Source organism: Salvia hispanica, chromosome 5 (genome assembly GCF_029641045.1).
Source record: "Salvia hispanica isolate PSC_SH4W2 chromosome 5, Shi_PSC_v1, whole genome shotgun sequence".
NCBI lineage: Eukaryota > Viridiplantae > Streptophyta > Magnoliopsida > Lamiales > Lamiaceae > Salvia > Salvia hispanica.
Genome location: NC_142696.1, coordinates 491,253 through 505,461, shown reverse-complemented (window position 1 = coordinate 505,461; position 14,209 = coordinate 491,253). Strand labels below are relative to the sequence as shown.

At 41.2% G+C, this 14,209-nt stretch overlaps 3 protein-coding genes across 3 annotated transcripts; all 3 read right to left on the bottom strand.

Moving 5' to 3' along the window:
• Positions 1–90: 90 nt before the first annotated feature.
• On the bottom strand, positions 91–1,550 carry LOC125187954 (YCF36, putative (DUF1230)). The gene is made up of 4 exons (XM_048084640.2): positions 987–1,550; positions 857–885; positions 521–577; positions 91–430 (listed from the first exon to the last, which is right to left on the bottom strand). Exons 1-4 carry the CDS (start codon positions 1,438–1,440, stop codon positions 206–208), a joined length of 765 nt encoding a protein of 254 aa, XP_047940597.1. The 5' UTR covers positions 1,441–1,550; the 3' UTR covers positions 91–205.
• A 517-nt stretch (positions 1,551–2,067) lies between these two features.
• LOC125188703 (serine/threonine-protein kinase EDR1-like) lies at positions 2,068–7,652 on the bottom strand. The gene is made up of 13 exons (XM_048085709.2): positions 7,063–7,652; positions 6,112–6,552; positions 5,864–5,967; positions 4,586–5,160; positions 4,241–4,281; positions 3,895–3,963; positions 3,696–3,796; positions 3,540–3,618; positions 3,359–3,457; positions 3,200–3,268; positions 3,032–3,081; positions 2,767–2,943; positions 2,068–2,690 (listed from the first exon to the last, which is right to left on the bottom strand). Exons 1-13 carry the CDS (start codon positions 7,420–7,422, stop codon positions 2,588–2,590), a joined length of 2,268 nt encoding a protein of 755 aa, XP_047941666.1. The 5' UTR covers positions 7,423–7,652; the 3' UTR covers positions 2,068–2,587.
• Positions 7,653–8,685: 1,033 nt separating this feature from the next.
• LOC125187808 (glycine dehydrogenase (decarboxylating), mitochondrial) lies at positions 8,686–13,969 on the bottom strand. The gene is made up of 15 exons (XM_048084451.2): positions 12,506–13,969; positions 11,872–12,117; positions 11,718–11,795; positions 11,533–11,633; positions 11,253–11,448; positions 11,054–11,179; positions 10,685–10,870; positions 10,498–10,611; positions 10,266–10,418; positions 9,964–10,152; positions 9,772–9,849; positions 9,561–9,686; positions 9,372–9,470; positions 9,169–9,286; positions 8,686–8,954 (listed from the first exon to the last, which is right to left on the bottom strand). Exons 1-15 carry the CDS (start codon positions 13,715–13,717, stop codon positions 8,860–8,862), a joined length of 3,117 nt encoding a protein of 1,038 aa, XP_047940408.1. The 5' UTR covers positions 13,718–13,969; the 3' UTR covers positions 8,686–8,859.
• Positions 13,970–14,209: the final 240 nt, after the last annotated feature.

The following is a 14,209-nucleotide window of genomic DNA, read 5'->3' as shown; positions in this document are numbered from 1 at the left end:
GGGATCGCGTAGAGTTGGCCAGAAGTAACGTAAAACGCCATCAAAGAGGTCGTCATAAAGAGAATCACTTGCACCGCGAGGGGACGGACGTAGGTGGGGTCGCACCCTATCAAATTTTCAGTAACGTTATAACTATGTATATGTTCACTATCAACATTGTTCTTAGCATAAAATTTCAAAACTATACACAAAAGCAGCTGTGACACTACAAATCAGGGACCGTGGATTCACCGCCACAAAAGGCCTCGGGCTCGAAATTCCTGGCGGACTCGTCGTTGTAGACCCCAGGAACGGCTCGCCCACCCGGCTCCGCCGGAGGAATGAAACCGCGCTTTTGGCCGTCAGAGTTAATAAGGGGAACTATACACATTAGCAATGATATTCCAAGAAAAACAAGTGTGTTTTTCAATCTACCAAGTACAGGTTTCACCTGTTCAAATAAAACAAATAGTTACATAATTTGAAAATCTAAAGAAATCACAAGAGAATTAAGATTTTTTTTGGTGATTTGTGTGCTTACAGAAAATGAGCCAAGGAGGCGATCACGAGCCAAAACTTCAGCGGTTTTCACCCAAATCTGTTACATATAAAACAAATTATTAGTGATAGAATTTATTGTAATAAAACACCATTCCCGACCTATTTTTACCAAAAATCATGTATCGAAAGTATCAACTAGAAAGAGAAGTCACACTTGACATAGTAGTCTGTTGGTGAATATAGGATTAAATGACATTTATTGTTTTATTTACATAAAATTAAGGTCACAACATAACATGTTTGTAGGCCTATATATATAGCTCAGATAAATAAATTTCAGACAACTAATAATTGAAAGAAAAATAGATATAAATACCTGGCCATCATACCATCCTGTCTCCTCATCTGCCATTGAACAAAAATAAAATCAAACAATCATGAATAATATTACTTCCAAATCAACTAAATCAGTATTAAAAAAACATAAATAAAAAACCACTCCTAACATTCAACAGTAGCACTGAGAAGCCTGTTTCCCACATAGGCCCAGCCCAAATACATTCTCACAACTGCAAGAATGACAATAAAAAGCCCACTTCCAACGCAGCCCATAACGAGTTTAATGGGCTCGGATTTGGGCCCGATCGACCCGAACCAGGAAACGGGCAGGCCCACAAAGATGGCGAAGCAGGCGCCGACAGCGAACAGCCGGGAGGAGTACTCGACGACGTCGCTTGAGGCCCATGAGAAGGGGAAGGAGGTAGAGAGAGAGTGGAACTCGTTGATTGGCTGCTGCTCTGGTGGGACCGGGCAGTCCGTGTTGTTGTCATATTTGGATGATGAGGAGGAGGAGGGTATTTTGGGGAAGGAAGTGTGGCGGCGGCGGCGGTGGTGGGTGGAGGGGAAGGAGAGAGGTGGCGGTGGAAGTGGTTTTAGAGAGAGAAAGGAGGTGATGGCCATTCTCTCTCTGCAATTTTTGGAGTTTTTTTTATTTTTATTTTTATTTTTTGGGATTTTTTTTTGGGTTTTGGATAATTTAGTTAGTTGGGAAAATGTTGTGGTGTACAAGTGTAGAAAAGAGGGAGTATTTTAGAAGTCTTGTCATGATTTCTTGTAAAAGAAATTGAAGTATACTTATTGTTGATTGAAATAAAAATAGAGGATAAATACAACATATACCAATTTGTTGATTGAAATAAAAATAAAAAGCTTGGAAAGTGATATCGAATACTCCCTCCGTCCCCCATTAAGAATTACACTTTTCCATTTCGGTCCGTCCCCAATTAAGAATTACACTTCATTTTTGCCATAAATAATAAGTAGGTCCACATTCCACTAACTCAATTCACTCACATTTTATTATAAAACCAATATAAAAAAAGGGATCCCACATTCCACTAACTTTTTCAACCAACTTTTCTTTACATTTCTTAAAACTCGTGCCCGGTCAAAGAATGACTCATAATAGGGAACGGAGGGAGTATCTTACAAGTTTGTTTGTAATCGTTACATAATAAGATTGTTGAAACAATAACACAATAACACTTCACTTTATAGTACTCCTACTAATGAGAACTCAGAACACCATTTCTTATTCTTTTACTTTCCATTATAAGTAACAAACTCCTGTCAAAGTACAAACTGCAGATACCCTTTTTTTACATTTGCTATTTCGAGGATCTCAACAGACTCAAAAACTCCCTTTTTGGCTTTTTCTATCTTCTAGTACGTGTTTATTTAAGACGCTCTCACAAATAGATGACGATAACTACATTGTTTTTCAACTTAAAAACATGAAGAGAGAGAAAGCCCTTATCATTTTCTCTCTCATGTTTTTAGGAATACACAAATATGAAGGACTAAGCTTTGCTCAGCAGAAACTTACTAAAGTTCTTTCCCCAACTGCACACTTTTGAAGTTGAGGATTTACTCTATGAATCAGCTGCGTTCAGTTCCCACTTTGAATGAACCAACACTTCCCAATTCAGCAACTTTCCTGCACAGCAATGGCCTAGGTCCGGAAGAATTCTTGAATTTTATAGACTTCTGCTCAAACTGGCTCTTCGAGTACAGAGATGAGCGAACACTCAGCTACGCTACTACGGTATTATTCCTGATACTTGCAGCTCTCGGTTTTACGCACACTGAGGCGCTGCAGACACTTGAGGCGGGTGATAATCTGTGCAAAAGAAGGACGTGCCTGTGGGTTTCTGCACGAGATGGACCCTCCGAGTCAATTTCATATGAATGATCAAGGGGCTGTAACTGGCTAAGTCAGTTACTTACCTATTCCAACAGTCGCTTATTATCTCGGCCACCAAGGGATCAACTGTGGGGGGGATATCGAGGTGCCTACCCTGGAATCCAACAGCTCCAACCACCTGCATTGAGTTCATCTCCGTCCATGGCACGCGCAGAGTTGCCAGCTCCCACAGTATGACTCCGAAACTATATACATCAGATCTGTCGATTGAAGGAAATTGACCTTTAACAGTGAGATTCAGAACAAGACATCGGTTACTCAAAGTGAAAGGGAAACCATTAAACTCACTTCTCATTGGATGGTTCATTTCTCAGAACCTCTGGGGCCATCCATTCTGCCTGCATATCCCGAAAATTAACAAATAAATATTCAGTATCAAATCAAATAATTTTAAGCATCTCATAAGCAGCAAACTTCAACTTTTGTCTTTTTCGTTTTAATCTTATCATGCATTACCGTTCCAGCTGCAGACTTTGAAGATAGGAAAGTATGGTGCTGCAGACGAGACATACCAAAATCGCACACCTGACAGGTTGTGGTGGATGGAAATGTTAAGAGAGAAAAGTGAAAATTCAACATCAAATTATGTAGAGTTGTATTAAGCACAAATCGAACCTTGACAGCCCAATTTTTATCAACCAGGAGATTCGGGGTCTTCAAATCTCGATGCACAATTATGGGATGGCTAGTATGCAAGTAATTCATTCCCTTGGCCTGCGAAGGATGTGCATGTTAGCACATGTGACGAAACCTAATAGAGAGCAGTAAATGCAAATATAACTTATTGACCCCGTACCACATCAAGGGCCATTTTTAATCTCCTTTTTTCGTCTATTTGGATATTTGGTCGGTGCAGCAGCTTATATAAACTACCCCTGCAATTAAAATAGAAGTCATAAGAACAAAGTGAATTGAGCCCAAGAAATTAACGGATAGCTGAGAGAAAAAAAACCTTGGAAGGAATTCAGTCAATATGGACATATGAGGGGGGCGTGTCACAGCTCCCATGAAAAGGACCACATTTGGATGTCTCAACCTTAACATGATCTCAATCTGAAAGGGGCAATTAAAGGGGTTTAAAAATCAAAGATGACGAGCAGAAAATCTCCAACGCGCATACACACCCAACACAATCTTCCAAAGAACCCTACCTCGCATTTGAATTGTGCAAGTGCATCTCCTGAGATGTCTTGTTTCATAAACCTCTTCACTGCAACTTCCTGTCATGAAACCACAGTAACAATTAAAAACTACTGCCAATAAATATAAACTGGTACCGCTATCTAGTACAGTGACAGTAGACAAGAAAGTAGAAACACAGACTTCAAAATCAGAAACAGCAAATCTCAAAAGTGTTATATACCCCACCCAAAAAAACAACACATACACACACCATGACCAGGAAGGAAAAGAAAAGGAAAAGAGCCCCCCATTAGTAATTTTCTTATTAGCACGTACATTAACCCTATATCAGATCACTAGAATTATTAACCTTACCGTGCCATTCCATTCTGCTCGATATACCTCACCATATGAACCTGCAGAACGAACAAGAAAACTTAGAACAGGCAGTTTGAGAATACTGAAATCAAGCATATATAATAACATCTCAACAAAAGACATTTAGCATCATGTATAACTAAACTAATTCATTACAAATGTGTAAAGAAACAAAAGTGGTTTATTACTCAATGGTGCACTTGAATAAAGTATATTTTGTACTCAAATGCAGGGAGGAGGCCAACTGAAGGATTGTGCAAGAAAACACGCACTACAGGTACAACGACTCTATTTGCATAAATTTCAAAAAGGAAAAACGAAATGTACAGCTAAAATTCTTACCTATACCAATACGTTCACCAATCTGAAGATCCTCCCATAAAATCTCGGCAACTCCATTCAGCACAGGTTCAATTTGCACATTATTTCCAGAAGCTTCAACATTTCTGCTGCTGTCATAAGATAAGTTCAACAACTGTTGTCCAGTGAGGGGTATAAGTGAGTGTTCATTTTCACAACATTGTACAGCATGATCCTGGTCATCCACCCTATCCCATATTGGCAGTTCATTGCGTTCCACTACCTGATCTTCTCTAGAACTATTCCAGGTTGAAGGAACCTGATCTTTTCTAGAATTGTCCTTCAGTGGAAGATATAGATCTTCAACATTATGCTCCAACTGATCTGTCAAAATTATTCCGGCAGATCTGCTGCCTCTTACATTTGAGTGGAAGGAAACCGCAGATGGTGCACTTGAACTCCTAGGTTTAGGTCTTTCATCTATACAAAAGGTTTTCAGACTCCCTGGAGACGTACCAATACCCCTTGCATCTAACTCAAAATTTTGAGGATGGGCACTAGGTACCTCAGTAGGAATGAGTGTGCCTGGAGCACCCATTAGATCAATGATATATTCGCTGCACCAAAAGAGAAACAGAAAGCCTAGTTATCAACTAATTTGCAATCATCAAAGACCTAGAGTGTTCGCAATAATCACAGACTTAGTTGAGTTCTCATGCATTATTATAAGCCATCCAAGTTTAACAGGAATTTATATAACGACAAGGTGATTTTGCAGGTGTAATCAGATGAAGAAAGGAGAGGCCAGTTCTACATATTCAGCATATTTATGTGAACCGAATTTGAAGTCCTAATTCAGGCTCAGCAAGGAATTCTGTATAAAAGAAAAGACTATCTGCAAATTTATATACTACGCAAACATTTCTAAGCATACATAGGCTCACACTGCATACAGTTTCAGTGTTCACTGCAACCAATTCAATCTCATTCCAGACCCAACCCATGTACGACCTCAAGGAAGTGAGGAACTATATACTATCAGATCAGACAACTACTGCCAATATCTGCTAGCAAAAGGAAGCTTGATTTATAGGCATAAATAGCTGATTGGATTCAATTTTTTTTTTGTGTGTGTGTTGGGGGGGGGTGGGGGGGGGGGGGGGTGTTTCAAATTTAAGTCATGGAGTGAGGGTAGAGGTGAGAAGCAAACCAAGCATCATAGTAAGAATGCTGCCCCTCGTATCCCTAGTCTGTTTACTCCTTAAATAACAATTGAAACAAGTGGACGATGCAGAACTAGCGTATAAGCAAGTCAATTACCTTCCATCGTCTAATTTTATCAAGTTCACAGCTCCTTCGTCAGTACCAGTATAGTAACTGCCTTTGACTAGCTTGCATGGAAGATTGACCTTATCAGCAAGGACCTAGAAGAAACTAATTACAGTTATGGTTCTTCCTTATGCAGTGTGGTGCAAACATTAATTGAAATTATGTTATCACATGCTAAAAAAGTGCTTAATTGACATGACAGCACCAAGCAAGCATAAATGATCAGGAGATCTTGCTACCTTAAAGAGTAAGGCCCTTTGGCGCGAATGGCCAACATCAAGAGAGCCAAGGGGAAGGATGACCGAATTCAAATAGGCCCGTAACTCATGGTTCCTTGCCCTCCACCTTCTGAACATTTCTTCAACATCACTAACAGGACCTCCCATTCTTTCAACAATAAGGTCCGCAATTTTTTGAACTAGAAAACTTGTACTCAAGGTCTTGTCAAGAGCCTGGGATTCAACAAACATATAAAACACTCTTTCTTCAAGTTTACGGAGTTCCACATCATCTGCACGGTTGACTAGAACCACCTCACACCTCACATCTTCCAAAGGAGAAATTGCTTTAAGTTCCACCAGTGATGGCATTTTCTTTGGGACCACCAGAGATGAATTGATTCCACAAACATCATAGAATCCATCTATAACCTTTTCACCATAATTTATAACATTGCAACTCTGTATCACAAGAAACAAAGACCTAATGAATCATCAATTTACTAAAAGATAAAGAGGGAGCTACATAGAACACACAAAATAAAAGAAAATTTAAACAAGCAAGTTCATCATGGTGCATGTCTACCAAAAGTCTAACTTAGGACGACTTAGTTCTTGATGGAGCAATAACACGAATCTATTTCGTAATGTGTCTTTAATTTATATATTTGTTCACACTTCACAGCACGTGTAACCAAAATGACATTATAACCAGGACCTCCTTACTCATGAAAAAATTGCAGACAATCCAACAATCCCAACAATATACAAGGCCAAACAAATATTACTTGCAAATCCACAATCCATACAGAAAGAATTCCCCCGTAACTAAGTCACAACCTAAAACTCCAGCAGCTCAGCCCCACAAAAATCTAAATTTCACAACCGAACCCCGTAATTCCTGCCCACCGACGCAGGCAATACTATCCAAAATGGGGGAAAACACAAGAAAACATATAGTAAACGATGTACCCAAAATCGGAGCGACATGGATTCCGAGAGGTTCTGAGAAGGCGCATAACCGAGGCTAATCTGCTTAGCGACGTTGATTTGAGCTGTTTCCGGGTCAACGCAATCCTGACCCGGATCGGAAACGCTTATCGCCAGCGCCAATTGCATCTGAAACTCCTCCTCGAAGAAACTGATATTGCTATTGCTCGAATTGCCACCCGAAGACGACGACCCCGTCGGAGGCACCTCGGACGACGGAGATGTGGAGGTCAATTGCTGAGACGGCGCCGTTTGAGATGAGGGAACCAGCGCAGGCGGCCGCACGTGGTTGTGGTGATCGCCGATGTGAAGCTTCCGGAAAAAGTGTTTCACTTTGGACATTTTCGTCGCCTCTCATCGATCGGAGAAAAAATCTGTTAATTTACAATAATACACAGTAGAATTCGACAGATTACGATGTCGAATTCACTCTAATTGATCGATTCTATGATTAGGGTTTGAGATTGAGAATGGGGAATTTGATTTCGGGGGTGCTAAAATGCGCGGCGGTGGGTAGAGAATAAGGAGAGAAGAGGTTTAAACTGCGCACTTGGTGTTAGTAGTCACCGTCAGCTAACAAATAGCCAGTTGGTAATAAAATTAACTGAAGACTGTTTCCTTCCCTCCAACTAACTACGAATATATTTAATATTCTTATTTTTAATGTGTTAATAGTTTTTTGAATTATTCATGTATCAAAAGAAAATTAGATTTTGTGATTTTGTACTCCACACCCCGAAAAAATAGACAAACTTGTAAACGACACGAGTTTTAATATCGTTTGATTGATTAAAAACTTTTCATGTGTAAACTTGGTTTAATTTAGTAAAACTTGTTTATATTTTGAGGACGGAGGAAGTGTTATATATTTTTACACTAAATAAATATTGGTTCAAACAAAATCGTATTCAAATATACTGTATTTAAATACTGCTATGTGAAATTGCATTTAGAAAAAAATGTACGATTTTGTCAAGTTAAAAAAAAGCTAACAATGTTGTGATTCATTATTTAATGGATGTTACAAACTTACAATAATATCGAACAAAATAAAAAAAATGATATTAGTTAATAAAATAAGGTATTTAGAATATACGGAGTATGAAATGATTGATTTTTCGTCTTAATAGTGCCAAAAGTCTTAAAACATCAAACAACCACATAAAATATGGGCTTATCATGTTTTTATTTATTACATCTAATTTCCAGCATGAAAACAATATTTGATTCATAGTAATCCTTTTGATTTTTATTACTTTTAAATAGTTTATATCTTGTATTGTCAATCGGCAATATTTCATGACATTTTTGTTAAATAATGATAATTCAGACATTAAATATATAAAACTCTTAAAATGAAATAGCTCAACCACAATAATAGAATACGAATCCAATTTCAAAATAAAACCATCCAAACAACCACTACATATTTGACATTATAAATTTCATATCTACCCTTACCTACCATTTCCTTGTATCACGTACTTGAGCCACACAAACAAATTTCTTGAACTTTTAATATATATTTAAAATTATTTACATCCTATAAATATTTGTTTATTTTCCTACAGGAATGGAAGTTATTTAAAGTATGTAACTGCAGAATTAAGAAAAGAAGTTGTAATTACAGCTAGAGACAGAGTTGCAATGATAAGCAACAATGGAAATATAAGAATGTATGAAAACAGTGACAACTTGAACATAAATATTGTTTATGTACAAGAACATAAATAAGTGTTTGTAGTGAAATTGCATTCTTTTAAAAGGAACCTTGCAGCCTTAAGCAGACGCGGCAGCCGCCTCCTCCGCCATCTGTGACACTGGGAGGAGGGTGCAGATGAGGTTCCGGTCCCCATAGACGTTGTCGACGCGCCCTGAGATACGAAGAGTCTCCCAAGTTTAGTAAGGCAAGAAAAAGTAGAGAAATGGGCTACAACTATAATAGGGAAGTTTTGTTTTGACTTAGGGGTGAGCATCTGGATTTTGTTCGACTGAACCGGTTAAACCGTGCACCGGGTTTTTTGGGTCGAACTGACCAAAAGAGTGTGTTTTTGATGGAAGTTGTGTACAAGATTATAAGCATCTCACCTGTGGTTGGCCAGAACTTGGCATTCTTGAGCCATGGAGCGGGGAAGGCTGCGTATTCTCGTGAGTAAGGCTTAGTCCAGGCGTCAGCCATGAGCAACGAGGGCGGGTGAGGTGCGCTCTGAAATCGCACCATTGTGATCAGTCATGTTTGAAAGCAAGTAAACAACAGACGCATCAAGGCTGTGAAGGCTAAGAAGGAATACCTTGAGCACATTGTTGTTGATGTCGGCTTTTCCTTTTTCGATCAATGAGATCTCTTCCCTGATAGAGATGAGAGCGTCGCAGAACCTGTCTAGCTCAGCCTGCAAACAACAAGGGGGAGGTTAGACAGATTCTTGTTTGTTGGAAGCAACGGTAGATCTGCGTTGTTGTAGGCAGCTTGTTTGTGTTACCTTGCTCTCACTCTCAGTTGGTTCAATCATGAGCGTGCCAGGAACAGGCCAAGACATTGTGGGAGCATGGAATCCGTAGTCCATCAGACGTTTGGCAACATCCTCGGGCTCGATCCCAGCAGTGTTCTGCAGCAATCACCACTTGCAGTATAAGGAAGTGATAAATGGCGTACAGCGCGTGAATGGCATTATTAGTGTTCAAGACACGAACCTTAAAGCCTCTTAAATCGATGATGAACTCGTGGGCGCACGTTCCATTGATTCCACGGAAGAGAACGGGGAAATCCTTCTGTTGATCAAGAAGCAAAACATCAGAGCAATGGCATAAATTTCTCTGGGGACGATCGTGTGATTGAGATAATAAGCATTAAGCATGAAACAGGAAAGAAAGCAGAGTCAGGACCTCCAAACGCTTGGCCATATAGTTTGCGTTCAAGATAGCAATCTTTGATGCGTCAGTTAGTCCCTTCGATCCCATCATGGCAATGTAGGTGTAGGATATAGGTAAAATGAGAGCCGAGCCCCATGGCGCAGCAGAGATAGTCCCAAGTGGTTGAGATTGCTCAGGTGCTGGTAGGCCTCCGGTGGCTATCTGCAGCACAAAAAAGAAAACCGATACAGAATCAGCCACAACTGCATTCACACACACACACACACATATACACATATCAATGCATATTTTACTGCAATAGTATTTCTACATACCACTGGATGTGAAGGTAGGAACGGTGCAAGGTGTTTCTTCACCCCAATAGGCCCCATACCAGGTCCGCCTCCACCGTGGGGAATACAGAACGTTTTGTGGAGATTGAGATGGCAAACATCGGCACCAATGAAGCCCGGACTAGTCAAACCAACCTGTAGGCACAAAAGACCGATCATCAGAAGCAAAGAACGAGTAATGTGCAAACCTTCTGTTTTATCAATATAAATATACCTGAGCGTTCATGTTGGCTCCATCCATGTAAACTTGTCCACCATTGTCGTGGATTATTTTGCAGATCTCGTCAATGCCTTCCTCGTAGACTCCATGAGTCGAAGGATACGTGACCTGGCATTCAGCAGAGTTTATTAACACTTGAATCAATTGCAAATTCAAAGAAGAGCAACAAGACAATCCTTACCATAAGAGCAGCTAAGTTGTTCTTGTTCGCCTCAGCAGCCTTCTTTAACTCTTCAATGTTGATGTTTCCCTTGGCATCAGTTCCAACAGCCACGATTTTCATCCCACACATAGCTGCACTTGCAGGGTTCGTTCCATGTGCGGAAACTGGAATGATGCATACATCACGGTGGTGGTCTCCTCTCGACTACATTATAAGTTAACCAGAAACTGGCATTACTAATGGTAGATTGTGACGTGACAACTCAAAGCAAAGGAATTTTTTAACTCTCATTTTCAAGTATAGCAGATTTGACTAAGAACAATTTTAATTAATTTTCTTCATTATAATTACAAATTAAAAGTAGTACTACTATCACTATGTTATTACCCTGTGATAGGCTCGAATAACCATCAGCCCAGCATATTCTCCAGCTGCACCGGCATTGGGTTGTAGAGAGAACGAATCAAAACCAGTGATCGTACACAATAGGTCACCCAAATTCTTGAACATTTCCTGTGAGAAGAAACAATAGTTTAGAGGAATCCTTAGAACTTCCTAACAACGAGCTTATGTATTTTACGAATACCTGGTAACCACCAGCCTGCTCCGTGGGGGCAAATGGGTGAATGTCCGTGAAGGCAGGCCATGTTACCGGCATCATTTCTGTCGTTGCATTCAATTTCATCGTGCAAGATCCCAATGGAATCATGCTGTGGCACAATGAGAGATCCTTCGACTGAAGTTTGTAGATGTATCTAAGAAGCTCATGCTCCGTGTGGTACCTACACCAACCGGTACAGATATAGTTACATCTAACCTTACAAAGACAAGCTCAAACCGCAGATATTTCAGTAAAATGTCCATACGAGTTGAATATTTGGTTCGTTAGAAACGGGCTCTGCCTCACAAGTCCGGAAGGGATCAAGTTCTCAACCTCTGATGCAATAGATGCAGCAGTGAATGGCACCTGATGAAACACAAACCCTCAAGTTATAATAAAAAAAACGAGAGGCTACAAAACACGTCTCGGAAGATATACACTTGTACTTACAGGCTTGCCAGATGCAAAGACAGCAAACAACTTGTCCACATCTTCCAGTGTAGTTGTTTCATCAAAAGCAACAGTTATCTGAGAGACAAAAGGTATATGGTTACTCACAATCTGTCACAATATACGACAATAAACTTAGACAGGCAATGCTTACAGTGTTATTGTCGACAACCCTCAAATTTATTTCATGCTTGTAAGCAGCATCAGCAATCGCCTTTGCATCTCCGCATTTGACCTTCACTGTGTCAAAGAACGGAAGGCTCTGAACTTCTACTGTCCCGAGTTTTTTCAACCCAGCAGCAAATGTTCCAGCCAGACCATGCACCCGTTGAGCAATATTTTTAAGGCCTTCCGGTCCATGGTAGACAGCATACATAGCAGCCATGTTGGCCAGCAAAGCCTACAATCATAACATATCCATATTTTCATCATCATAAATCAGAGCATAGTTTTTCACACACAAATTCCCACCTTTCATATTTGATTCAAAAAACATACTCATAATACTAAGATTGGACCATGTTAGCCAGCAAAGCCTACAACATAACAGAACCATATTTCTTCACAAGAAAACCCAAACAAAGTATTTTTATACACACACACTGCCATATTTCCTATTAGATTCAACATCAAAATGAAGCCAAAGTGAATTAGCTTAGTTCATCACATTCCTATTAATACCACCATCACTACTTCTCAACTAACTACTGCAAGCCTGCATCATGATTTCACAAAACAGATTCCAAACACAAACAAAGGAGATTCAATTCACCAAAAAGCACACTCACTTGAGCAGTGCAGATGTTGCTAGTAGCCTTGTCACGGCGGATATGCTGCTCCCTCGTCTGCATAGCCATCCGAAGAGCAGGCTTCCCCGAGGAATCAACACTGACACCAATAATCCTCCCAGGCATCATCCTCTTATACTCCTGCGAGGTAGCCAAGAACGCAGCGTGGGGCCCTCCATACCCCATCGGAACCCCAAACCTCTGAGCCGACCCCACCACAATATCGGCCCCCAACTCACCGGGCGGCTTCAGCATTGTCAGGGCCAGCAAATCAGAAGCCATCACAACCTTCACACCACTCGCGTGAGCGTTCTTGATGAACTCCCCGTAGTCCAAAACCTCCCCCTCCGTCCCGGGATACTGCACCAGCACGCCACAGACATCACCGGAGCTGTAATCAATGTCCTTAACATCGGAAACAACGACCTTGAGATCGAATCCATCGGCCCTAGTCTGGCAAATATCGATTGTCTGAGGGTGACAGTTGCTGGCGATGACAAAGGTCTTCTTCTTCCCCTTGGAGATGTTGTTGCACATGGCCATCGCCTCAGCAGCGGCGGTCCCTTCATCGAGGAGGGAGGCGTTGGACATGGGCAAGGCGGTGAGGTCAGTGATCATGGTTTGGTAATTCAGCAATGACTCGAGCCTCCCCTGCGAGATCTCAGCTTGGTAAGGGGTGTATTGAGTGTACCAAGCTGGATTCTCCATGATGTTCCTCAAAATCACAGGAGGCACGAAGGTGTTGTAATAGCCCATTCCGATGAAGGATTTGAAGATTTTGTTTTTGGAAGCTAAATCCTTCATGTGCTCGATCATCTGCGCCTCCGTCAGGCCCTCGTCGAAGATCGAGAACTTCATGGCGTCGGCGCGGATGGATTTGGGGACGGTGGCGTCGATCAGGGAGTCTAGGGTTTCGAATCCGACGAATTCGGCCATTTTGGACTGGTCGTCCGGCGTGGCGGAGTTGTGGCGGCGGGGGAAGGTGTCGCTGGGCTTGAGAGCCTCGACGGAGATGGAGCGGGTGCCGATGAATTGGGCGAGGTTCCGGGAATAGAAGCGGTGGTTGACGGCGGAGGCATTGGCGCCGCCGGGGACGACGCTGGGGGAGAGGGAGGAGATGTAGCGCGAGGATTTGTGCAATGGCTGCTGCTTCGATTCGGAGACGAGGCGGCGGAGGATGGCTCTGTTGGCTAGCTTCCTCGCGCGCTCCATTTCTAGAGAGAGAGAGAGATTCAATCCAAGCTAAAAACGGAGAGTTTTAGCCTGTGTAAGGCTGTGAGCTTCTGCTTCTCTTCACTAAAAGGATTTCATTTTTTTTTACTGTTACTGGAAAAGGGAAAATAGTTAGTTGAGATCTACTGCTCTGACACACTCTCTCGCTCTAAATCTGGTGGTGGGTGGACGCTGACGTGGCAACAACTTGAGGAAAACGACGTAGTTTGTGTTGTGCAGCCCAATGGATTCTGCTAAAATAATCTAATCTTTTGTGTTTGAAAATTTAAAAGGAAAAAAAAGGTGCAGGTTGAGTGCTTGATTGAGAAATTGTATGGAAGGGAATGAGTGGGAGAGGATTGAGATTCAGTGGATCAAAATAATGTGGTTATTATGGAATTTTTATTTTTGCATGGCAGAACCTCTTTCACATTTGGCTTATCTTCAATTTTGTCCTCACAAATGTATGGGGAGTGAAACGATTTTTTTAGC